This window comes from Lissotriton helveticus, chromosome 5_1, assembly GCF_964261635.1.
Source record: "Lissotriton helveticus chromosome 5_1, aLisHel1.1, whole genome shotgun sequence".
Taxonomy (NCBI): Eukaryota; Metazoa; Chordata; class Amphibia; order Caudata; family Salamandridae; genus Lissotriton; species Lissotriton helveticus.
This window is the reverse complement of record NC_136065.1, coordinates 1,242,168,322-1,242,193,800: the sequence shown is the minus strand read 5'-3', so window position 1 is coordinate 1,242,193,800 and position 25,479 is coordinate 1,242,168,322. Positions and strand designations below refer to the sequence as shown.

Below are 25,479 nucleotides of genomic sequence, written 5' to 3'. Positions count from 1 at the left end.
CGCACTTTCGTACACAATCTTGTCACCTAACTTGCCACACTACATTAACTATAACTCACCCTTTCTCCATTCACTGGTTATACCCTTGCATATTATATAACTTATAGCATGTCAAATCATACCATTCACATGAGATGGCATCTCAAATTACATCATTTATGAGAACACAATGCATGGTACAGAAGGATAATTGTGACAAATAATGAAGGGAACAGAAGGAGAAAGAGGAGAGAGGAAAATGATCAAAGGAAGAAAGGGTACTAAAAACAAAGGAAAAATGTAAAAGCTCAAAAAAGATTGGAAATTCAGAAAGTACTAAAGATAGTAGGAAAATTATGAGAAATAATGGATTTGAGGAGTAAAGAAACAAGCATAGAAATGGAGACGTAGACACGAAGGGGGAGGAAAGCAAGAGGAAATGGGGGAATAGTAGTAGGGGACAAAGGAACAAAAGAGAAGTTGCTTACCGATCTTGCAGTCACGATAGTACTTCTCAATGGGATAATCCTTTGTGAAGCCTACACCGCCCATCCACTCAATACATTTGCTTGCTGTTAGAGATGCCACCTTGGAAAAGCAAAACAGGTGGTTAGCACAGGTAAACATATTCTATCTACCCAGCTCTGTGAGGGTGGAACCCATCCTGCATGTACCCATCACTTAGAAGAAAAAAAAACCTTTCCCATGTATCTATTACAGAAACAACCGCTATCCTGAGACCTATCAAAGATCTGAGTAATTGTATAGCTCATAATATAAATCTTGTGTTTATAATGATTGGTAGAACCATTTTTTTAATGCTTTCTGGAATTGAAGGCAATAGCCAAAAGACATTATCATGGCAAGCACTCTGTTCCAAAGAGAAGCTGTCTGGACATAGAAGGGGGAATCAAACAATGCAGGGTTGAGTGTTTTTAATTGGAGGTACAGTCAATGAGGCAACCCTTGAGCAAGTGCAGGGGAAAGAGACCAGGTGCTATGTGGGTCCAAGTCAGAAGACTGAGAAGTTGTCTGGCAGCTAAATTTTGAGTCCTGTGTAGTTACCAGAGTATTAACAAGGGTCCCCTGAAATAGAGATTAGTGTAGTCAAGGTGGGAGAGTACTAATTTAAAGATAGCGTGGACTTTTTGCAGGAACTCTAGGTTATTGTAAAATTCTTCCAAACATCTAATCATATGGAAGATTCGTATGGCCATTTGGTTTGATTTGCGGTAGAAGAGATAGTTTGGAAACCATGTTATGTTACGTTATCTATTTTGTAAAGAAGGTAAATACCCCAAAAGCATCCAGTGCAAAGAAATGTAAGAACAGCAAGACCCAGGCAAAGAAAGCCAAACCTGCTGAAAGTGACAGATTTTGAGTTTTTCCTGAACAAAGCTGTACTTGATGTAGTCTTGAGTGACATCGGTAGGGGATCCATAACGTTGAAGCCAATTAAAGATTAAGCGACCGTCCATCCAGGTTTTGTTATGGTATGGACTGCCACAAGCTAGGAGACAGGAGGACTGTTAAGGTGTGGGTGAGATGCTAGAGCTGGAATTTGTTCCTTAAATAGATCCCAAGTTGTGCAGAGTTCTGTGCGCCAGGCAGAAGGCTTTTAACTCAACACCCACCTCCAATGTGTGATGCAGCAGCCTGCAGTTCATGTGAAAAATCCAAGCTGGACTTTAAGGCGTAAGTAGCAGCAGTCTCCCTGGTTCACTCCAATAAACTTCTCTTGGCATCACTTACGGGTGGTGGGTGTGGGACAGGAAGGTGTGCGTTAGCCAACATTTTGAAATACTGTTTGTCTCTGAGCACCAGTCCTGTTCATGAGACGGAGGGATATAAAAAATGTTTTTAATCAAATGCCAACAAATGCAATGTGTGTGTATTCCTTGCATTGCATGATTAAAATGTTGTCCCTTCTCCTGTCTGCAACAAGTATCATGCTGAGCACGGCGTCCCTACACAGGTAGGTAAACAAATTTGAGTGTTTTATGCCGATGACATCTTAATGACATTATCCTACTCTAAACTATCCATTCGAATAATTATGTTTTTAATATTCTTCTTCTCACAATTCCCTGTATTCAGGATTATTAAATTTAAATGCAAATTATTACCTCATGCTATGTTCAAGATGTGGGCCTACAAGGGAGGAGTACCCTACCAATGGATGCGAACCCATCTCAAATACTTAGGTATAATTTAATAGGTGACTGCAGAACAAAACCAGAAATAACACAATTAATAGAGAAAACATCATACGACTTTTTGGCATGGTCTAAATTACTGAGGCAGAATCAAAATAATTAAAATGATGGTTGCCCAATTCTTTCCAGATGTTTTTGCTGTGATTAGATAAGGGGAAAATAAAATCATTTGTATGGGGAGACACTAGACTTGGATTAAAAGTATTGAAATTGGATTCTGCTGCTGGAGGTGTACGACTCCTTTACATGCAATCTTGATCTGCATGCTGGCGCTTTCTGGGCTTACCTGCATCTTGAGAGGAGCCAGACTCGTGCTGTGTGTTTTGTTTTCTGCCATCCTCTGCTACCGTTCGCGACACCCGCTCCGCGGGTGCCGCTCAACGCTCCATTTGCCTCGTCCTCCCTGGTGTGAGCGGATCCACAGTCCGTGGTGTGTCACGCGCTCCCAGGTTGAGGATTCAAACTACAGTCTGTGCGTGGAGCCTACCGGGGGACTGCGAGGTCCAGCAGCCTCAGCGGCTCACAGCTGCTGCCTCTTCCCCCGGCGGCCACGCCCCCAGCCTTCGCTTTAACATCGCCTGGGTTCCCTGGTCATTTGGCGCTTTCTGGGCTTACCTGCATCTTGAGAGGAGCCAGACTCGTGCTGTGTGTTTTGTTTTCTGCCATCCTCTGCTACCGTTCGCGACACCCGCTCCGCGGGTGCCGCTCAACGCTCCATTTACCTCGTCCTCCCTGGTGTGAGCGGATCCACAGTCCGTGGTGTGTCACGCGCTCCCAGGTTGAGGATTCAAACTACAGTCTGTGCGTGGAGCCTACCGGGGGACTGCGAGGTCCAGCAGCCTCAGCGGCTCACAGCTGCTGCCTCTTCCCCCGGCGGCCACGCCCCCAACCTTCGCCTTCATTACTGGCCTCAGTTCTACCGCGACGCGGGACGCGCGCGGGGCGAAGACCGGGCAAAGAGCGGGCCGTTTAAGGCCGTTCAAGGACGGCAGAGGACGGCCCTGGCCCAGAACTCTTGTGTCTTCACCCTTGATAATCTTAACTGTCTAAAATGTCGACCTTACGTAGCAGAACTCGAAGTTGTGCAAAAAAAGCTACGGCGGTAGCCCAGGTGACAGGACCTATTGATCTCTTCATTTCACGCGTGCACGAGACTATCGATCAAAGTATTGTATTATTGGAAAAAAGAGTATCTATGGATCTTGCTAATGCCAGGCGCTCATCCCTGGGCCCTTTGGCAAAGGTTAAATCCCCTGCTATGCAGACTCTGAATAATTGCTCTTTACCTATAACCTTGCCTATTAATAGCGTTCCGACAGTACCGAATACTGTTGATTTATCGGTTGCCCAATCTGACTCGGATCCATCTTTAGAAGACCTGGAGGTTACACCAGATCTAGAATCATGTCAGTCGCCCGATAAAGAGGAGCCGAGTCCGAGTGGGTTTAATGATGTAGAAACAGCCCCTGTACCCAGTGTTCACCGGAGAAGGGCACCTAACCCTCCTAAGGTTACATCAAAGGGTAAAAGTAAAACAAAAGCACCAGTTAGGAATCACAATTTGATTTCCCCCACCCCACAAAAGATATCTGGCATCCCGTGCTGGGTGCAAAATATGGTTACTGATTTAAAACTAGATCTTGAAGCCACTTTAGCAGCACAAATCAAACCTTTAATTTCTAAAGTGGATAGGCTTACTTCGTTAATACACTCCAAATGGCCACAAAATAAGCAAGGACAAGGGCATGTTCAATTGCAAGGGACTACAGATTTAGTCTCTGAATGCCTAACGAGTATCCGGTCCCCTAAGGATGCTTTAAATAAAGCCCAAGGTAGCGTAGCCCCAGGGAACTCAGTATTTCTTGAGTCGCAAATAGTGAACAACCTCGTTCAACCAATAACTGTACCGACTACAAAGGAGAGTGTTCCTGTTCAGGCGATTCAACACTCTGTTGATGCTAATATTGCCACTACATTTATTCAATCCAAAGAAGTAGCAGGGAAACCCAATTCAATCACTGTACCTCTTTCTACAAATAAACCTGAAGGGCCTAAACCGAAGCAGGCACGTTTTAGGTCCATCAATTTACCACCAGAGGTTTCTCCTTTTGTTGTTGTGTTGACAGCTGTTCCCCCATTGAAAGAGGGAGTAAAAGAAACGTTTACGGAGCTTAGAAACAAATGTGCTCAATGGCTCCATCTACATAAACCTCTACCTAATAGCATGAACGGCGAAATTCTTACCGTTCGGAGAGGGGATTGGGTGGGTAGAAGTAAGAAATCAATAGTAGGGGACGTAATAACTGTCAATTTCAGGGATGTAGGGGCAGCTAGTTATGTATGTAATGCACCTAACAGTGGTCCTGCGACCCAAATTAAACCACTTCCTCTGTCACATTTTTTACCAAATCCCGCACGACCGAACCCCCCCACTTTTCAAAGTAATAGTGGACCGGGGTTTTTTCAACAGCAAGCCGTTAAACCTTGGCTGCAACCACCTTATCCGCCCCCTCCTTTCCCACATTATGTTAATTTACAGCAGCAGGTATCAAATGCCTTACCTTTTCCTATGCAGCAAGCTAGAGTACAGTGGCAACACCCTTTGCATTTTCCGCCACCTCTACACCAGCCAGCTTATCAATGGCAGCAATCTTTCCAGCCACCGCAATTAGATAAACACCCGTGGCAACAAATGTGGCAGGACCCGCCCCACTCCCAAGACCTAATGTCTTCACAATTCGCCCACCCAAATAGATATGCCGCGTTAGATGAGGTAGATTGACTTAGCCCTCTAGACGAACTGGACTTAAACATCCCTAAGCCCTTTCTTGATATGGAGCGTTCTTCTTCTTCCTCTGCCACACCCCTTGCTGTACCTCACGAATTCACTACGTCGGCGCTAGCAATACCTCCCCAGTACATAGGTAACCAAGGTAGCTTTGATATATGTATAACTACCGCTAGTCCGAGCTTAAGTTCAGCTACCATCATTCGGGAAGAGGGTCCTGCCTTTTCACCACCAGAAAATCAGTTGGAGATATCCGTTGGTGGTAACCCTGGTAAACCAGCAGGAATTTCTCTTATTTCTTGGAACATCGCTGGTCTTACCGGCAAATTAGGTACACCCTTCTGGACCAGTTTTTTGGGGGAGGGTTTCGATCTAATCCTACTTCAGGAAACTTGGTGTCCAGACCTCATTAACATTGAAGGGTATGTATCCTTCTGCCTTAGAGCAACTAAATCTAGCTCGGGCAGGGCTAAGGGGGGCCTTTTATTGTTAATGTCAACCAAGCTGTGTGAATGTACAGTTAAATACAGCACAACCGTGGGGACATACAGCCAAGTTATTAGGGTGGAGTGCAGGAAGAACATTGATTTAGTTATTGTTAATTTCTATAATAATATTTTTGACGCTACTAGGGGGGATATCTTACTGCCTCTAGAAAGGGAAATCAATAAGGCTCTTGATATCTCGAAAAGAAAGGCTGAGGTGGTTTGGGCTGGTGATTTTAACTTGCAGCCCTGTCGTCTGTCCAATGTGAATAACTGTGGTTTCGATGCAGTACCAATTAGCCATTGGGGAGATCAGGGGGGGAGGGAGGGCTCTCCCCATTTTCAACACTGTAGTTATGGTTCCACTTTAAATAATATGCTAGTCATGCTAGATATGACCCTGTTAAATTGCAATGTTAATAACCAGGCAATTATATGCCCTACATTTACAGGCAGGGGTGCATGTTCTTTCATAGACCATATTTTGCTGTCCAGCAGTGGAGCCTACACGGATTTGTACGTGAATGAAGAAAGTCTTAGTGACCACAACAGTCTACGTGTTACCCTCTTGGGGCACGGTACCTCATTAGTTTCAGAGGGTAAATGTACAACTGATATAGTGCCTGTTAGACCAAAGGGCCTGAGGGTTAAATGGACTGGTTTAAACTCCAAAGCTAAGCAGAAGGAGGTCGTTATGCTTTGTAAGAACCAAATTAATTATTTCTTAGATGATGACAGTGATTCTGGCGGCTTAATAGATTATTTTGTATCCATGAATAGCTGTATTGATGGTATTTTTACTAAGACCCCGTTAGCTAATGGCGGCCCAAAACAGGGGTGGTTCGATAAGACATGTATAGTCGCCCTCCGTGACCTAAAGAATGCGCTAGGCACTAAACCACGTGTTAAGACGGACATACAATATCTCAGGGCCTGTTATAAAACAGCTATTAGTAAAAGGAAAAGGGTTCTGCAGTCTGAGGCGTGGGATAAGTTGAGGGAGGCGGCAGAGACCAAAAATAGTAAACTCTATTGGGAAACAATTAATAGCTCGTTTCTCAATAAAGAAAATGTCCCAGAACTGACCTCATACGTGGCATGTAGTGACTGGGTTAATCACTTTTCTAAAATTTTTAATCCGGAAAGGTCAGCCTCTGAGTTATCCCCACCAGTTATAAACCCATGGTTGCCCCTTTCGATGGCTATAACACTAGAAGAATGTCAGGAAGCTATCTCTTTAAGTAAAGGAGGAAAGGCCCCCGGCCCCGATGGGGTTCCGCTGGATTTATACAAAGACGAAACAGCGTTATGGGCTCCTATTTTGGTGAGGGTTTTTAATTGTGCGGCCGAAAGTGAATTTCCTTCTACTTGGGGTCAATCGATTATCATTCCCTTACATAAGAAAGGTGACAAGGCAGAGGCCTCTAATTATCGTCCTATTTCATTACTGGACGCCTCTGTAAAGGTGATGAGTAGGATTTTGCTGAAGAGGCTAGAAGATTGGGCAACGGATTTTAACATCTTAACTAGAGTCCAATACGGCTTTCGCAAAGGCCTGGGTACACTGGACCAATGCGTAAATCTGGACCTTTTAATCAGTAAATATACTGTGGCTAAAAGTGGCAACCTCTTTTTATGTTTTGCTGATCTGAGCAGCGCTTTTGATTTGGTTAACCATAACATACTCTGGGAGGTTCTGCTTGATGCCGGGGCACCTAGGGAAATAGTGTACTTTTTAGCTAGATTGTACGAAAGACTTTCATGTAAAGTCCGCTATGGCACCCTTGGCGAATGTACCCCGTTCTTTAGAGTGTCCCGGGGCATACGTCAGGGTTGTGTTTTAGCTCCGCTTTTATTTTCCCTTTTTATTAATGGTGTCGACCGATCTTTGACCGACATCCCAGCAGACGCCCCTTTGATTGATGGTAAACCTGTTCCGCTGTTACTTTATGCGGATGACGCTGTTCTTTTATCTCGAACACAGTTGGGCCTACAGCGCCTAATTGATAATTTTATGCAGTTCATTCAAGCTAGGCGGCTTCGTGTGAACAAAACTAAGACATATGTAATGTCATGTGGTCAGGCAGCCAAGCAGGTAAAGCACACTTTCTTCCTTGACAAGGAAAAGTTAACTTCTGTCAAGTCATTTTGTTATCTGGGAATAACATACAATAATAGAGGGTCTTGGAATGTGGAATTTGAGGCCGTAAAAACAAAAATGTTACGGTCAACTAGTAGCATATTTCGTTTTGCCTCTAAACTCGGCTCACGAAGTATCCTAGACATGATGAACATTTACAATGTATGCTGTGTCTCCTCTGCTCTGTATGGGGCAGGGGTGTGGGGTCACTGTGAGGGTATTTCTTTGCAGAAGGAGGAAAACAAGTTTTTAAGGAGAATGTTATGTGTTCCCCCTTCTGCCTCAATTCAGCTGATCCACGAAGAAGTTGGGATCGAGTATATTTCCGATTTGGCAGCAGTTCGGCCACTCTTATTGTGGCGTTCTATTTGGGCTAAACCGGAGACTCGATTCACCAAGGATATTATCCTTGACTGTATAGGTCTGGATCACTCCTCACGTGTATCATGGTTAAGATACATTCATCGTTGGTATCTACGTCTTTTTAACATTGACGTGTTTCGTGAGCCTGAAAAAGTTGTCTCCATTTCTAAAAAAGAAATCAAGCTAACGTTTCTTAATTTTCGTAAGGCCGAACGAGACAAAGCCGTTGGTAATTATGTTACTATAAAATTTTATAAAGACCTAAATCCAGCTCCCGGACTACAATCTTATCTTGTATTTGTGACTCGCCCTTCTCACCAGTATGTGTTAACACGGGTCAGATTAGGCATTGTACACCACTTGGTTGCTTTTCCTATTATAAAAACCAGTTCAAATATACCCTGTCCATGCGATAGCACCTCTAGGCAGAGTAGTTGCCATTTTTTGCTTTTTTGCAAATTTTATCAGTACTTTAGGATAAAATACCTTAAACCTCTCTTTATTAAATATAACATTTGTACTACACAAACAGCATTGATATTTTTATCTTCATTAGAGAACGAGGAGACTTGTTTCTTTTTGGCTACTTTTATTTTAAAATGTACAGCTGCCAGGAAAAGTATTGTATTATAATGTTATCTACTTACCTGTCTGTACTCATGCTTTACAGCTGCCAGGACCTGTTTATGATGATATTACTGTTTTACGCTCCTGTCTGTATAGTTATGCCTCCACTTTTAAAATCTTATATCAATTTCTGTAGTAAGGTATTACTAAACATGAAGTGGTCCACAGTATCGAATGATTATTAATAATTTTAAACGTTCAGTTCCCCATGAAAAGTCTAGTGAGTAACTCCTACTGATCCCCAGCTAATCAATATAAGAATGTCTGTATTTTACAATAATATTGGCCTATAGAGACGTGATCATTTCCAATTTGATGTATTTAGCCTTTTTTTCCTTCTTGGTACAATTATATGGTGATTTTAACATTTTAATCATGTATTTCTGCTTGTATGATTTGTATGTACAAATCGAATAAAAGCTTTTTGAAATTGAAATTGATCTGCATGCTGGACATATAATCCACATGGTATATAGTTAGTGGTATCTCGAGTTCTGATATTGGAAAAGTCCAACTTCTAGTCTCAGCCCATCAAACACTTGACTGACTCTTTCCGATAATAGTAATCTATTTTAAGAATACCGATAACGTTCATTATGGTTCTCCCTTCCCCAATGACGATCACGGTTTTCTGTGATATAGGTGCATGGTTTCAAGCCATTTGTAGGTCTTATGCCGGGCATATGTCCTTGAATTTAGTGTCAGGTTTCCTCCAATTGCAATTTGGAATTTCCTGTATGGAATATATTTAAAGCTCCCACTAGTGATGTAAAATCTCTCTACATGTGCATCAACACCGGTATCTCTCTTCAGGTCAGTGTGCAAGCCAGCATGATTGCAGAATTAGGTCACCGTTTTGCATTTGGCAACCTAGCCCAAAAAAAAAAAAACAGTGCTGTTTATTTAGAATCTTAAAATAGCCACATTTCAAGCATGCCTTCCCAATACCACGGTCATAGTTCCTTAAAATGTCATTACAGTCTTCATCCTAGAACTGAATTGATAGTGTTTCCACCAGTGTAGAACAGTAACAGTTGATTGAAAGCTTAAGTGGTCAATAAGGATCCACTATATGCCTGAAAAGCAATAAACAAAGGGTTTGTGCAGAGTCTGGGCAAATTCAACTTCGGACAAGACACTCTGGAGCACTTGGCTGGAGGATAGTGGTACACAAGGCCTGTCAGCTCATTGACAGTGAAGTACACTGCCCTGTTTATGTAGGCCCCAATAGCCAGCAGTTTGGTGTTACAGATATCCACCTGATTTAGGAAAGTGAGCAGGTTACTATTCCTTGGCAAAACCCATAACAGTAATCCATCATTTGACGAATTCCTGAAATGAAGTTAGCCTGATGAAAATAATAATACAATGTTATAATGGAAAAAGTAAACGGTCATTTTAAAGGATAGCATGACAAAGAGGTAAGAAAGTACAAGCATTGTCAAAGCCAATAGGTTTCGCCTAGGCAAAATCGATTGGCATTTTCAATGTTTTTTTTTATATGTTGCACAGCAGTAGGGGCTGTAGAAAAGCACTGACTGTATCGTAGGGTTTTTTCTCCCTTTAAGCCATGTTTCACAGCAGCCTACTCTGCTGTGATCCCTGTAAAAAAGACAGCGCAGGAGGGGCTTGTGGGGGTTGGGTACAAACAATATGAGGGGAGAGGGAGAAAATACACTGGAGAGAGGGAGATGTGCCTGAACACATCGGAAAGCAGAAGGGCGGGGCTGGGAGGGTTAACTGACAAACAGCGATCGGCAGGTCGGGTCTTTGAAAAACAATGGGGGTCTATGAAAAACAATGGTGTTGTGGGAAACATGGGTAATGGTGGTTAGTTAATTTTGGCATTGTGGGACACACTGCACTGATACTTACAAGAGAGGGATCTCGGCCAGGAAAAGACACAAAGCTTCCGCCTCTGCACAAAGAGTGCATCCCATGGAATAGTGGTGTAAGCATATCACACCAACGCCCCTAGCCTTTCCAATATCCTTCAAGCAGGTGAGTAGCTCAGTGCAAACCACACAAAGCATGGCACGAGCCATTCATTTTGCTACATTTCTTGCACCCAAACATTTTACAGGCTTTAGATAATCAGAGTCCTACTCTGGTATTGGTCAGTGGCGGCTGGCGGGGAACAGGGGTGGTGAGGCGGTGAAAAAACAAACAAAAGAAGAAAAAAAACATTTCCCTCTTCGGCCGGCCGTGTCTCTCCACCGCTTTCCTGCTAACGTCCCAGAACGGAAGCAGGAACTGGAAGCACACACAGGCTCCCTCTGCTAAGCCCATCCCAACGCCGCAGTGTTGTGATTGATATGAGCGCCGTGGTTTGGTGCTCGAACGGGGAATGGGAGCCTGGGCATGTTACTCACCACACTGTGTAATGCAGCCTGGTGGGGAACATGCTAAGTGCGCATAACTGTTTGGCCAACCCAAGACAGCCGGCCAAACTGTCATGCACACTTAGGGAGTGCAAACCATGCTTTAGCAGCTACAGAGGGAGTGGGGTTCTTGATGGGCCTCTTCTGTCTCCAGCTTGGCAGACAAATGCATAATGAACTTGGGAAGGTGAGTGAGTGAAAGGAAGGATGGATGGATGGATAGATGCATGTATGAATGAGTGAACGGATGGAAGGAAGAATGGAAGAGTGAAAGAGAGAGAGGGTGATGAGTGAAATTGAGGGTAGATGGATGGATGGAGTGAAAGGATGGATAGATGGAGCAAAAAGGTGGATAGATAAGCGGAAGGATGGACGGATAACTAAGGGGGTGGATAAATGGATGGATGATTGAGTGGATGGATTGGTTTGATGGATGGGTATCTGGACTAGTGGTGGCTCTCCTTTGTAGGCTAAAAAGCTACACTACATCCTCCTTGTTTTGTGGTTCACTTTAATTGTGTCAAGACTGAATAAATATCCACTCTTGATACAATAAAAATAAAATGCAGACCAGCTTCGGGTCCAGCAACAAACTGAGGCAGCTAGTGACATTGTTTGATTGCAGATACAGGTGCATGAAGGTGCCTGTGCCATTCCAGCACTGGGAGCATGTCTGTGTGATTATGTTTGTGAGTTAAAGTGAGAGTCAGTGAAGAAGTAAATCAAGTGAGTGAGAATTAGTGACAGTAGGCACGAGTATGTGTGAGAATGAATGAGAGGGAGTGAGGGAGAATGATAGTGAGTAACTGAGTGTTACTGTGTGTGAGGCACGGTAAGACTGAGCGATTCAGAATGAGTGGGACTGAGTGAGACAGAGTGGGTCAGAGTTGAATGAGTGAGACTATGTGAATCATTGAGACAGAGTAAGACTAAGTGAGTCAAAGTGAGACAGTAATCTTAGGGGATTATTTACAAGTGGCATGGCAAGCTGGAGCATCATTTTTTTAGGTGCTCTAGTGGTGCAGGCCTCTCAATATCGATGAAGCTACGCAAAGCCACCCTGCGTGGTATTGCATGGCCTCATAAATATGGAGTAAGACATGGCAGCACAAGGCGCTGCATGTCTTACTCTGTGGCAAGGAGGGGCATTGCATTGCGTGTCCCCACACAACACCCATGGATTTTGAGTCGGGTAAACCTGGGGAAGCGCCAAAGACTTACGTCTCCCCAGAGTAGGCGTAGCAAGGAGAAATGTTTTCCTTTCTCCTAGTTTTTTGCTCTTTCTGCAGCACTAAACGAGGACAACACCTCCATGGATTGTTTTTGGGCAGGAAGGAATACCTTCCTGCCCAAAAACAATCCTGCCAACAACGCAGAACAAGGGTGCCTGTGTTGGTGCTAGGCACCAAATGGCTGAACAGACAGGAATGCATAGTATTTCACAGATACAGTGCATTCTGCCCTTTCAGTTTGGCGTAGGGCAGCACTTGCGGTACTGCCCTATGTCAAATCTTTGTAAATGAGTCCCTTAGTGCAAGAAAGTGTGAGAATGAGAGAACCTGTCAAGAAAAAGTTAATTGGAATTTAAACCAAGTATTATACTCCCACCACTTTTAAATGTCACCAGCCGCCCCTAGATCATTCACTATTCCAAATATAACAAGCACTTCTCCAGCAGACTTTAGCAGGGGATCAAGGGGTAGCCCTAAGTCACTAATAATGACAACCATAACAAAGGAAGTGTAGTATTGTGGCTATATTGCATTCTAATGTTTGCCATCTCCACTTCAGCACACTGTGTGATCCTGAGCAAATCAGTGGACCCACGAACCTGGGCAAACGTTTGGTTATCACTATGCCTTAGTTTAAAAAAATCGCTAACATATGAGAGCGATTAGGTGTAGTTTTAAAACCTAATTGGAAAGAATATTAAATAACTGCCACTTCAAGATGAGCCGTGGCATTGTGAGGGTGTTAAGTGCACACTTGCCCGGCACAGAGAGGGGGTATACTTGTCTAAGGCCGCTTTTGTGGAAAACACACCACTAGCTTAGGCTTCATAATCAGCAGCACTTTCGTGTAAGGGGTGGGTTAAAACAGCAGCGGCGGGCAAGCGAGGTGGCAGAAACAGAGGATAAGGAGGAGGGGGAGTGAAACAACACCAACCAGTAGGCGAGTGGTGGGTGGAAAGCAGGCGGGGTGGGTAAAAACAATGGAGGAGCACAGTTACAAAATAAACGCCAAAAGATGTGATTTGTAAAGAAAAATGTAGCTCTAGCAACAAAGGAAGTGGACAAAGACTTCAAAAGGAAGGGGTACTTGGTCCACGCTTCAAAGAAAAGAGAAACTAAGCCCTGATAGGGAGGTATGCAGAGCGCATCATCCTTCCTCGAACAGAATATCTCCCTCTGGTGGTGGTGAATATGTGCCCTCTGATGAAATAGGAGGCCTATGAATCTGCCTGGGTGAGACCAAGCCAAGTCCAGCTAACAGCTCATTTTCAGAGGGGCTGGTGGAAAAGCTTACAAGAACGTTCCTCTTGAAATAACACCTAGCTATTCCTAAGAATCCTTTGCAACTCACCAGGAAGCGAGCCTCTTCCACCGGTAGTTCTGCTGGTGCGTTACTTAAGCACTGATATGTTGGCGCAGAGAAATATCAAAGATGCAGTTAAGAAATTCTAGTTGGATTTCTCACCTATGGTGGATGGAAGGAAAGTGCATGCTCAGGTTTTACATTTTCTCCAATTGTTATACACTAACAATTTGGGAGACCTTCATAACAAGCATTGGATTCCTCCAGGTTTCTAATTCCAGCCAAGAAAGTTTACAAAAGAGGGACTTACTGTTATTCGTTTAAATCCTTTCCACTCTGTGGCTTATCAGTGTAAGAAAGGCTTTGAGGGCCAGAAAATCTTTTTGAGCTCTAGCACATTGATGTGGAGCAACAAATCTGAACTGTGCCACAAGAGAATGAATGACTGACCCTCTCAGTGAACCCCTAGCAAAACTGATAAGGCATCAACACTTATTTGTGGCCATAATATTTAGAAGACGCACCTAATAGAAGATTGCAAGCAAAGTACCGCCATCTCAGAGTTGACAACAGAGATGTGTGGGGTTTGTGACAGGCTTGGACTGCCTGTCCAGTAACTGATTCAGCGTTTTGCTACCTAGAGCAGCAAGAACAACATGTGGAGCGTAGCATGTGCATTAGAAACTATGGTGCTTGGAGAGGCCTCTTCTTGGGGCTTTGGGTCGATCAGTGGTTCCTGGCCAGTAACTGTGGAATATACTGTTGCTTTTGCAACTGTACAGCAGGGTTGTAACAATGGCGTCACTAAAACCTTACATAGGCCTGCTCTACTGAGCTCCAACTTAGCAAATCCTGTTCCTGTGAGTGTAAATCCTTCATTGCCTCAAAAAGCTGCGCATCAGTGAGCCCGGCACTAGTGATTCGTGACTCTGAAATATCCTGGTACATTTACACTAGTTAAATTAGAGTGAGTGAGTGAGCACCAATGAGCTTCGACCAACTTTTGAGTTAATGATATGGGCACCAGGTGAGTTCCGACTCTATATTACCTTAACTGGGCCTGCAATACTGAGTTCTGGATTAGTGAATTCTGCTTTATTGACCTCCAACTGAGTACCGACTGGAATCAGTACTAGGTTGCTGAATTTAGCACATGTGTAAACTCTCCATAATAAACTCCAGCTAGGTGGTGTCTACAGAGTACTGCACTAGAGAGGTGTGTTGTACATACATGACGTCTGCAGTAGTGAGATATTATTTGGTATGACATTAGCAAGCTCTGTCATCGTGAGATCTGTCTTCCTATTGCAGGGATACTAAAGGTATATGTGTTTTGTTAACTCGCCCTTTAATCTGTTGATCATGATGTACTTCACTCTGCAAAGTACCTCTGTAAACATGCATGTTGATCAAACAGACGCTAGAAAACATAAAGGTCTTTCATGCTGATTCTGGTACTCTTGGTCCTTGCTCTCACACAATCAGATGCAGACCAAGCTGGACAGGGGGTCATGAGGACGAAAGTTGCTCTCCCAAGATGCTACATCCTTTCGTTATAAAAAGGTTCTCCTCGCTCAAGCTAGCACCCTTCCTGTGGCAGCATCAGCTCCCCTGTGCAGCCTGTGGATGCACCTCATTTGTCCCTAGTCCTCAAACCATGAACCCCGTGCGGTCACAGCATATTCAAGTGAGGGTGACTGCAGGGTTGTTGAGAAAAGGGGAGGCATGGTCAAGAACAGCTTAATCAGCAGGAAGCAAATATTAGTACTCTACTGCCCTGCTCGCCCTCGTTCGACACTGGCTTGGCAATATCACAGAATAATATACCGGGAAAGGGTGACAGCATGTGAAGGGCAGGCGACACAAAACAGCAGAAGCACTCACAACTGCCTTCCACCTCGGCACACCGAACTCCAACATTTAATGCCAACTATGGGCTAGATGCAGGTAAATAGGATTTACCGATTCTAAAATACCGAATTTTACCGATTCGTTATTTTAGAATCGGTAAATGCTATGTAGGTAATAATTCAGTAAAAATTACCGCATCAGTAAGATTCGGTATTTACCGAATCAGTATTTACCGATTCGGTAATTGCCATTCATTCCTATGGGCCTGGAAGCTCCCATCTTCCTTAACTTGGCACTAGACACCAGGCCACCTGATGGGGTAGTGGGTAGTGGAGATGTTCATGTCCATCTTTGACTGGGAAGTGTAGTGTTAATCTGTGCCAAATGTGCACAAGTATCACAGAGTGCATACAGTATACAAGCCAAGCTACTATGTGAATGGCTCACTTCAGTAAGCTGCTGAGGCGTCCAGCTTCTGTCTGCTCCTGGAGGATCTGTCCGTGCTCTTGGGCAACACTAACACTTCTTTGTTCCTGTTCAGAGCAGAGTCATTCAGTCTACCTCACTTGAAGGAGGCGGACCCTATAACCAAGTGTCTTCTCTATTGACGAGCAGCTCATGACATCTGGGAGACATGGCTACCCTCCTGAGCAGCACAACGAAATTATAGGCAAATGCCCCACTGGGACACTTTGCAGCTCTAGCATAAGAAAACCTGAAGTAGGCGTCTGGGAGGCGGAGATGCAGGACTATGTGATGTTTCAATGGATTTATCATAATGACTGGCCAGTAGGAATATCCTCTTGTAGTGGACATTGTAGTGCATTGGGAAGGTAAGGATGATTTTCGGTGTTCTCAGAGCGGTCCCAGACCTCTAGCCAAGACAGGTGGGAAAACAGCCTCTTTTATACAATTAGATCCAATTTGGTGTTCTTTTCAGTCTAAACAAATGGTGCCAAAGCACCTCGTTTAGTAGATAATAACTTTTTAATTAATTGGTGTTTTGTAATTCTGTTTATCTTTAATGCAACTCTGCATGTTTGCAAACTGAGGGGCCTTGCACGGAGAACATGTCAGTCAACGACCTATGCATCAACAGAGAGACTGAAGAGCTTTTCAGATCCTCCAAAGCAGGTACACATTTCTGGTGGCTACAACTGGATCTTTCACACACTGACACTTTAACACAAGATTGTTAACCTGCCAATCATGTTCTAGGGCTTATAGCAGGATAGTGGAGGAGCACCAGAAAATTGGATTCAAAGGTCTACCGAATGGAAACTCGATCCGCAGACAGTATATAAAGAGGCCACTCTTTGTGCAGTGCTGCAAAAACATTTCTTAACAAACAAAATAGTTCAGCAGTCCAAACAAGCCAAGGCAACCAATAGCCTGATACCATGTAGATTTTTCTCCAAGTAGTTCTCAAGAAATGTCCAAAAATGCAGACATCCCCCCACGTAATGAAGATGGGTGTGACTTCACAAGCCTGACTATCTCTTGAAATCTTGGTGCTAAGACATTCAAAGGGCTGAGCAAAGTCTTAAGATAAGCATGTTAATGCAATAGACTGTGTATTTGGCGTCTAGCTTGGGAAGTTTACTCTTCAAATCCTTGTGTACATTTACAGCTTTTGTACACACCTTACTGGCAAACACATTTCTTCTAGCCTAATATAGCAGTAGGTAAACACAAATATCTGGCATATGGAAGTGTGCTCTTCAAACATATAACATTTGAGTAAACATTTGTTCATCGTAGCTTCATCCTTGAATGACATCTTAAGTCCTTCAGAAGGATAGTTGGTTAGTAAAGGAAAGTTGTTCTTAGGTCTCAATTACAATTGCGGTCTAAAGTGGTTTCAGAATTCCATCTCAACCGGACCATTTCTTTCTCTGTTTTCCAAACCGATCAGTTTCTTCATGCAATGAGCCCCTAATCCTCTAAGCCATAAAATATTACTCTAAATTCACATTGCACCTTTGGTATGTTTTACCTATCGCTCTTACAAACCAATCATTAGTCATGCTAATTGCTACTTACATCATGGTTTATTGCCAGGAAAGTACCATCTGTGCTGTACATTTCAGACTATTTCCAAAGCACTATTGGGAAACAGTGTTGTACCAGAATTTGGAAATGCTGCCACATACTACATATGTTTTCTCACCACTTCATTAAGCATTAATGCAAAACCATTGGATCTGCAGCAGCTTCACAGGTGAGCTATGCAACTCTTGACGTAGGTTAAGCAAATCTTAACAACCTTTTCAGAAATGGCGATTAGTTGTTAGTAAACTTTTGCCTAGAGTCACAGTGGTTGGTAGAGGAGAACCAAGTGCATGTGAAACTGCTCTGCTTCAGATGTGATGGTATTTTCCATGAATTTACTAGCAAGCTTAACTTCCTAGCGAGCTCGTCATGACATTCTGTCACCAATTCTGAGTGGATCGAAAAATGTAAGCTACTTAGTGCAGACAGAAGGAGCAATATTTGAGGTATTAAAAATACAGGCGCCATTGACAAGTTACTACACAGTTATTTCTGAACCAATACAAGGGAAATCTATAATCCAACTATGTGATGCAAAAGAAGATCAACATTAATTGAAGGACCACTGCTACGGGGGCAACTGTTTTCTTTGAGCATGTTTATCAGTAACGTCGTGGGTACTATATGTCCCATATGGACATCTGCTGAATAAAGTTTGTGAAGAAATTGTGGAGTTGTTCAGGATAATTCCTTTTCTCTAGCCATTACCTCTGATGCATGATATTTGGCTATGCAAGCCTGCTTAATGAATGGCTGTCCAACTTCCCGGAGCCTTGCTGCATTGTAAGTCAAAAGTCGGGCTGCCTCTATCTGTGTAGCAACATGGGCTATCTGATGCTGCATGCCCTGCCAAAGAGAGAGAGAGAAAGAAAGAATTACTATGACAATCTGACATCATACCCTGCATCAGACTTAGAAAAAAATGGGATTATACGTCTAATTACCCACAATCTCCAGCCACAAGAAAAGCACACAAAAAATAATTATATATATATATATATATATATTTACAAATATTTGAACAACCCCCAACATATATACAAGCTACAACAGGTTACAACCAAGAGCACAAATGAAAATTAACCGAAGAACACAAATGTAAGACAAGTATACCCACACAAACCTATGGAGACAACAAGCAATGGCTATGACCATAAATCTTGCTTATGAATAAAAGTCCCTTTTTAATCATGGATTGTTTAGGCACTCAATAAGTCATCATACGTGCACTCTGTCACTCATCTTTGCAGTCATGCAATCATTCATTCATCTACAGACTAATTGCATTCACTCTCTGACACAACTAAATTAAACACAAACTTAACATATGCAAGTAAATTAAAAGAATCTTTTCGCCGTCCCATTCAAGCTTCTCTAGTATAGATTATCATCTAGTTGATGCCTCCCTTCTTAAAGCTACTTCGGACTCTAAACTTTACCCAATCCTCGTTTTGGATCATTCAGCAATTTAATTTTCTATTCTAAATCAGCCAACTATAAGAGAAAAGAGAATATGGTGGTCAAATTTGGTTATCCTTGATAATGAGACAGACGTCGTGGATCTAAAGAAGGAAATGGATCTTATCTTTAGGGAGAAGGAAAATTCTGTCTCTTCCCCATAACCCTTTGGCACATGTTTAAATGTGTCAAGAGGAGACAAATTATTAAATGTATGGCAAAGATAAACCGTGACATCAAAGAATCCATGTCGTCCCTAAGCAGTGACATTGAAAGAAAGGAAGAAGAATTCCGACATTTGGGAGACAAAACCCTCCTGAAGGGCATTAAAACAACTATCATACACATATAATACTATAGTAAGCAAGAGAACACATCTCTTGATTGAGGCACAAAAGTTCAAAACCTTCTTTTTCGTAGTAGAGCAGGTAAACCACTTGCGAATACGCTTAAATTCAAAACACAAAGACCTATAATCAGAGGTGGCCGGCATGGCTCGCGGAAGGGTGAGTGGCTGCGGGTATCGCGAGGTGGGTGGGGGGGGGGAGGGGGAAGGGGGCCCTGAGGGTGGCGGGGGTAAGCAGGTGGTGTTGCGCGGGGGGGGCAAAAAAATTGTAAAAACGTACCTTGAGGACAGTCCTGCATCGCTGCACATGTTCTCCTGTTTCCGACTACATGAACAGGAAGCAGGCAGCCAGGCTCCCTTCTCTAAGCCAATAACTGCTGCAATGCAGCATTGCGATTGGTCTGAGCACCGTAATACAGCGCTCATCTAGGGGTTGGAGTGGTAGGCATGTTCTCCTGTAATGCAGCATGCACGGAGAAGTGGGAAAGTGCGCATGACTGGTTTGGGCGGCCCAAGTGAGCTGACCAAACAGTCATTGAGCACTTAGGAGTGGGCAAACCACTCCTCTACTGCCCTGCTCGCAGAACAGCCTCGCTCACCAAGTAGCAGGACACATCACAAAGCATAAAATGATAATAACTTAAAGGTATTATCATTTTATGTTTCTCCTCTTCACATTATCATTTTAGGTTTCTCTTCTTCACACTGCTTAGAAAAAGTGGTGTGACCCTCCCCCGCCCTAGCGGAGGAGCTGCCCTGCCCATAAAGCACATTTTACAGCACAGGATGGTGCTCAGAAAGTGAAAACTGAAGAGATTCTTGAGCTGTTTAGAGAGTTTTATGAGAAGCTCTACACTCATCCGAATACATAGCATAAATCTAAATGTCTGGAATTCATAAAGTTCCAGCCTATTGCTTCAGTCTACGTAGAGAAGAGAGTACATCTTAATGCACCTTTCACTTCATAAGAAGTTATTAAAGCAACAATATCAATCCGCACAGGGAAAGTCCCTGGTCATGATGGGTTTTCCATCAGTATTCATAAAACATTTGGTCACTCGTTCATTACACATCTTAAAAATACCCTAAATCATTTTGCACTCTCTGGCAAGGTGACTGGAACAGCCTCGGAGGCCACAATTGTCGTTATCTTCTCCCCAAAGAGGGTAAGACCATTCGGACCCAAAACTTTTTCACCCAATCTCATTATTAAATATGAAGGTAAAAATCTTTGCCAAAATGATTGGAGTTGTTCGTCCCGAAGCCGATTCATAATTCCAAAACGAGGTTTCTCAAGAGCAGGCAGGCAATATACGCACTTTTTGCCGTATAATCGAAAAAGCCCATTTCATCTTCGATGCCATCTGCTGCGATTTGCCCTGGACATCGAAAAGGCATTCTATAACATCTCCTGGCCTTTTCTCCAAGCAGGCCTTGAAGCACATAATCTTGGTAATTCATTTATTAAAATGACCATGGCCCTTTATGCCAACCCCAAAGCAAATATTAGAATTAATGATTCCACCTCTTTCTACTTTAGCGATCACCAAGGGACAAGGCTGCACCCTGACCCGTTACTATTTTTACACTCCATTGATGCCTTACTCTTCCTAACTCATCCCCTGACATAAAGGAGATTACATTCGGCTCCACTTCTTACAAAACCGCAGCATACACACAACATTTTGATTTTTACTGAAGATATTGAGATAGCGATTCCAAGCGTCTCCAAGATTTTTCAAGGATGTCTGGATACACTTTAAATAAAGATAAAACCGAGGTTCTTCCTCTAAATCCATGATGTTTTCCCTCACACTTAAGTGACTATAGCCTTAAGTGGCAGCCCATAGACCTGAAATACTTTGGAATTTGGTTTTGTTCGGACCATGATGAAACACTACAATATAACGAGGCGCAGACTATTTCCAAAGTTAAAGATCTTCCAACATCTTCGTCTCCTAAATATATTACATGGTGAGGTAGGCTTCAAATACTCAAGATGATGATAACTCCAATTGTAAATTTTGTGTCTGCGATGTTAACAATAAAATTATCTTTTTTCTTTCAGGAGATCGACATATTAACCTCCATATTTTTGTGGAACGACAAATGAGCGAGGATCTCATATTAGTCACTTCGCAAAAGTTTTGCCCTTGGGGGTTGCAATCTTCCAAGCTGGAGCCTCTATCAGTCAGCATTTTTGGCAGCGCAGGATGTGTTCTGGCTTCTCCCAAACTCCTAGACCCTCCAAGATGGATAGAGGTTGAACGTGCAGTTTGCTCACTTTTCAATTAGCTTCCATCATTGCAATGTCAAATTTAAAAACTCTGTCTATCTCAGTCCTATTAAACAAGAATATGCAGGACTCCATCCACAAATCTAGACTAGCTTCTCCTTGATAGAACCCTAAAACACATGCCAACGTAGCTAGGAGTAGCCCTAGCATATGGGCAGCCATGGGTATTAAAATCAAATTAAAGATCTATATGTCGATAATAACTCTCCTCTGCCCTTCTCATGTTTAGCACAACTATATAACCTTCATGACTTGGATTTCTACTCTTTCCTAAAAATCAAAGTGAAGCTGTTAACGTTCAAACATATTATCCAGCCCTCTCTGGTGGCTTGCTTAACCTTGTGGCTGCGTTTGGGTCACACTGCCTCCAAAATCTATAAAACCATGGCAAATTCCCCCAAATCGCACTCTACGACTTTAGAAGCCAAATGGGCTTGCTACTTTCACTCTGAGGTCTTTGACCACATCTCAGAGGACAACTGGCAAAACACTAGCAAGCTAGCTCAATGCAACAGAATAGCGCCTTCTCTCCTCCAGTCAATTTTCTTTACAATGAGCGTATTTCACTGGACCCCAGCAAGGCTCCATAAAGTAAATCTGCGGGAGAAGGACTACTGTTGGATTTGCGACAAGGACTCTGGTTCCTACGATAACGTTTTTTTCAATGCCCACTTCTTGCCAATTTTGGGCTCCAATACAAGCCCATTCAATGGTGATGTTAGGTTCAAGATCAAGTTCAGGAATTTGTATAGCGCACTACTCACCCGGAGGGTCTCAAGGCGCTTGGGGGAGGGGGTGCATTATTTATCGAATAGCCAGGTTTTAAGTTCCTTCCTGAAGGAAATGTGGTTCTGGGTAAGGCGGAGGTGAGTGGGGAGGGAATTCCAGGTTTTGGCCGCCAAGTAGGAGAAGGATCTTCCTCCCATGGTGGATCTTTGGATGCGTGGAACTGCAGCGAGGGCTTGATTGGAGGATCTTAGTTGGCGGGTCGGTGAGTAGAAGGACAGTCGTGTGTTGAGGCATTCGGGTCCTAGTTTGTAGAGGGCCTTGTGTGCGTGGGTGAGGAGGCGGAACGTTATTCTCTTGTTGACGGGAAGCCAGTGGAGGTCTTTCAAGTGACCGGTAATGTGAGCTTGGCGCGCAATGTCCAATATGAGTCTGGCTGATGCGTTTTGGATGCGTTGGAGTTTTTTCTGTAATTTGGAAGTGGTTCCGGCGTAGAGGGTGTTTCCATAGTCCAGTCGGCTAGTGACCAGAGCGTGAGTGACAGTCTTTCTTGTTTCTGTGGGGATCCAACGAAAGATTTTTTTGAGCATACGAAGTACGTTAAAGCAAGAGGATGAGACGGCGTTGACCTGTCTGGTCATCGAGAGGGAGGAGTCTAGGATGAAGCCCAGGTTACGTGCGTGGTCTGTGGGTGTGGGTGCCGTGCCCAGGGCCGATGGCCACCATAAGTCGTCCCAGGCAGAGGGGGATGATCCTAGGATGAGGACTTCCGTTTTGTCTGAGTTCAGTTTTAGGCGGCTGTTTTTCATCCATTCGGCTACTTCTTTCATGCCTCTATGAAGATTGGTTTTGGCGGTGTTAGGGTCTTTGGTAAGGGAAAGGATCAGCTGGGTGTCGTCAGCGTAGGAGATGATGTTGAGGTTGTGTTGTCGCGCGATGGATGCGAGGGGGCTCATGTAAACGTTGAAGAGGGTGGGACTGAGTGATGATCCTTGTGGTACTCCGCAGATGACTTCGGTGGCCTCTGATTTGAATGGGGGGAGTTGGACTCTCTGGGTTCTCCCGGCGAGGAACGAGATGATCCAATCTAAGGCTTTTCCTTGTAAGCCGATGTTGCTGAGGCGTTGTACGAGGGTGCTATGACAGACCGTGTCGAAGGCGGCGGAGAGGTCAAGTAGGATGAGGGCAACTGTTTCTCCGTGGTCCAGTAGAGTTCGGATGTCGTCTGTCGCTGCAATAAGGGCGGTTTCAGTGCTGTGTTTGGCTCAAAAGCCGGACTGCGAGGAGTCGAGGGAGTTGTTGGATTCAAGGAAGGCGGCGAGCTGTCTATTGACGGCTTTCTCAATGACTTTGGCAGGGAATGGGAGGAGGGAGATGGGGCGGTAGTTCTTGAGTTCAGAGGGGTCCGCTGTGGGTTTCTTCAAGAGGGCGCTGAGTTCGGCGTGTTTCCAGCTTTCTGGGAAGGTAGCGGAGTTGAAGGAGCAGTTGATGACATCACGGAGATGGGGTGCGATGATGGAATCTGCTTTGTTGAAGATGTGGTGGGGACAGGGGTCGGTTGGCGAGCCTGAATGGATGGAGTTCATTAGGCGGATGGTGTCTTCAGTGGTGATTGGGTTCCAGGCGTTAAGGGTGTTAGGGGGCGGTTTAGGTTCGGAGGTGGGTGGGGTTGATTGTTCTTTGGAAATGTTCTCAAAGCTGTTGTGTATGTCGGCGATTTTGTTATAGAAGAAAGAGGATAAGGAGTCGCAGAGTTCTTGGGAGGGAGTAATGTCGTTAGAGGCTGTGGTGGGGTTGGTAAATTCTTTGACGATGTTGAATAGTTCCTTGCTGTTTTGGGCGTTGTTGTCGAGTCGATCCTTGAATGCTGATTTCTTGGTGGATCGGATCAGTTGGTGGTGTTTGCGGGTGGCTGTCTTGAAGGTGGTCAGGTTGTCAGTGGTTGGGTTTTTTCTCCATGTTTTCTCGAGAGTACGGCAAAGTTTCTTGGATTTCTTAAGGTCTTCGTTGAACCAGGGGGCTTTTTTGCTACCCTGTTTGGTTTGGTGGTTTTTCAAGGGTGCTAGTTCGTCAGTGCTGTGAGTGATCCATTGTTTGAGTTTGGTGGCCGCTTGGTTTGGGTCCGATGAGAGGGCGGGAGGGTTTTGGTTGAGCGAAGTGAGGAGTTGGTCGGTGGTGACTTTGTTCCAGTTTCTTCGTGGAATAGGTTGTGGGGGGTTGTGGGTCGAGGAGGTTTTATAGTTGAAGTAAACACAGCTGTGGTCCGTCCAGTGGAGAGCTGTGGTGCGATCGAAGGAGATGTGCTTGCTGGAGGTGAAGATTGGGTCGAGCGTATGTCCGGCTATATGGGTGGGGGTGTCCACAAGTTGTTTGAGACTAAGATTGGCCAGGTTGTCCAGAAGGGTGGTGGTGTTGCTGTCGTTGTTCTTTTCCAGGTGGAAGTTGAAGTCTCCCAGTAGTATGTAGTTCTCGGAGGCGACGGCATGTGGGCTGATGAAGTCAGTGATGTCTTCGCTGAATTGTTTACGGGTTCCTGGTGGTCTGTAGATGAGGGTGCCTCTAAGTGTGGTCCTGGGGTCGGTGTGGATCTGAAAGTGGAGGTGTTCGGCGGTTGTAAGGTTATCGTCGCAGCTGGTCGTGATTCTGATGGTGTTCTTATGGACGATGGCGATGCCTTCTCCTGTTTGGTTGGTGCGGTCTTTTGGATGATCTTGTAGCCGTCCGGGATAGCTATGGCGATGTCGGGCGCTGAGGAGGCGTTCATCCAGGTTTCTGTAAGGAAGGCGATGTCCGGTGAAGTAGTGTCGAGTAGGTCCCAGAGTTCTGTGGCGTGTCTGTGGATCGAGCGGGTGTTTAGCAGGATGCACTTCAGGTGGTTAGGGTCGGATCTGTGTGAGGGGTTGGTGGATTTGGTGGGGGTCTTGGTGCAGGTGAACTTGCAGGAGTGGCAGGCGAAGGGGCCGTGGGTACGTCCTGGGGCAGCCTTGTAGCAATGTGAAGTGCGTCCGGGGTTAAGGGCTAGGAGGGGGGCGGTGTCGTATGTTATGCGGGATGAGTGTGGTTTGCGAGGGCCAGGGGGTCTGGCGCTGGGCGCGGGTCAGGCGCGGACGGGCGTAGACAGGCTTACCTTTGGCGCACTTTCGGCGTGACCGCTGCGTGTGGACGCTGCTCGTAAGTCCATCTGTCTAACATGGATAGTGGAGGGGGCGGAGCGTGGGAGGGTCAGCTGGGAGGCG

The 25,479-nt window shown here is 44.4% G+C and overlaps 1 protein-coding gene across 1 annotated transcript in view; it reads right to left on the bottom strand.

Moving 5' to 3' along the window:
- The window catches only part of ACADSB (acyl-CoA dehydrogenase short/branched chain), a 299,742-nt gene that overhangs the window by 44,088 nt on the left and 230,175 nt on the right, over positions 1-25,479 (bottom strand). The window contains exons 9-10 of the mRNA XM_078643996.1: positions 18,126-18,263; positions 468-567 (exon numbers count right to left, since the gene is read on the bottom strand). Coding sequence (XP_078500122.1) covers positions 468-567; positions 18,126-18,263 — 238 coding nt within the window. The remainder of the gene's footprint in view (positions 1-467; positions 568-18,125; positions 18,264-25,479) is intronic.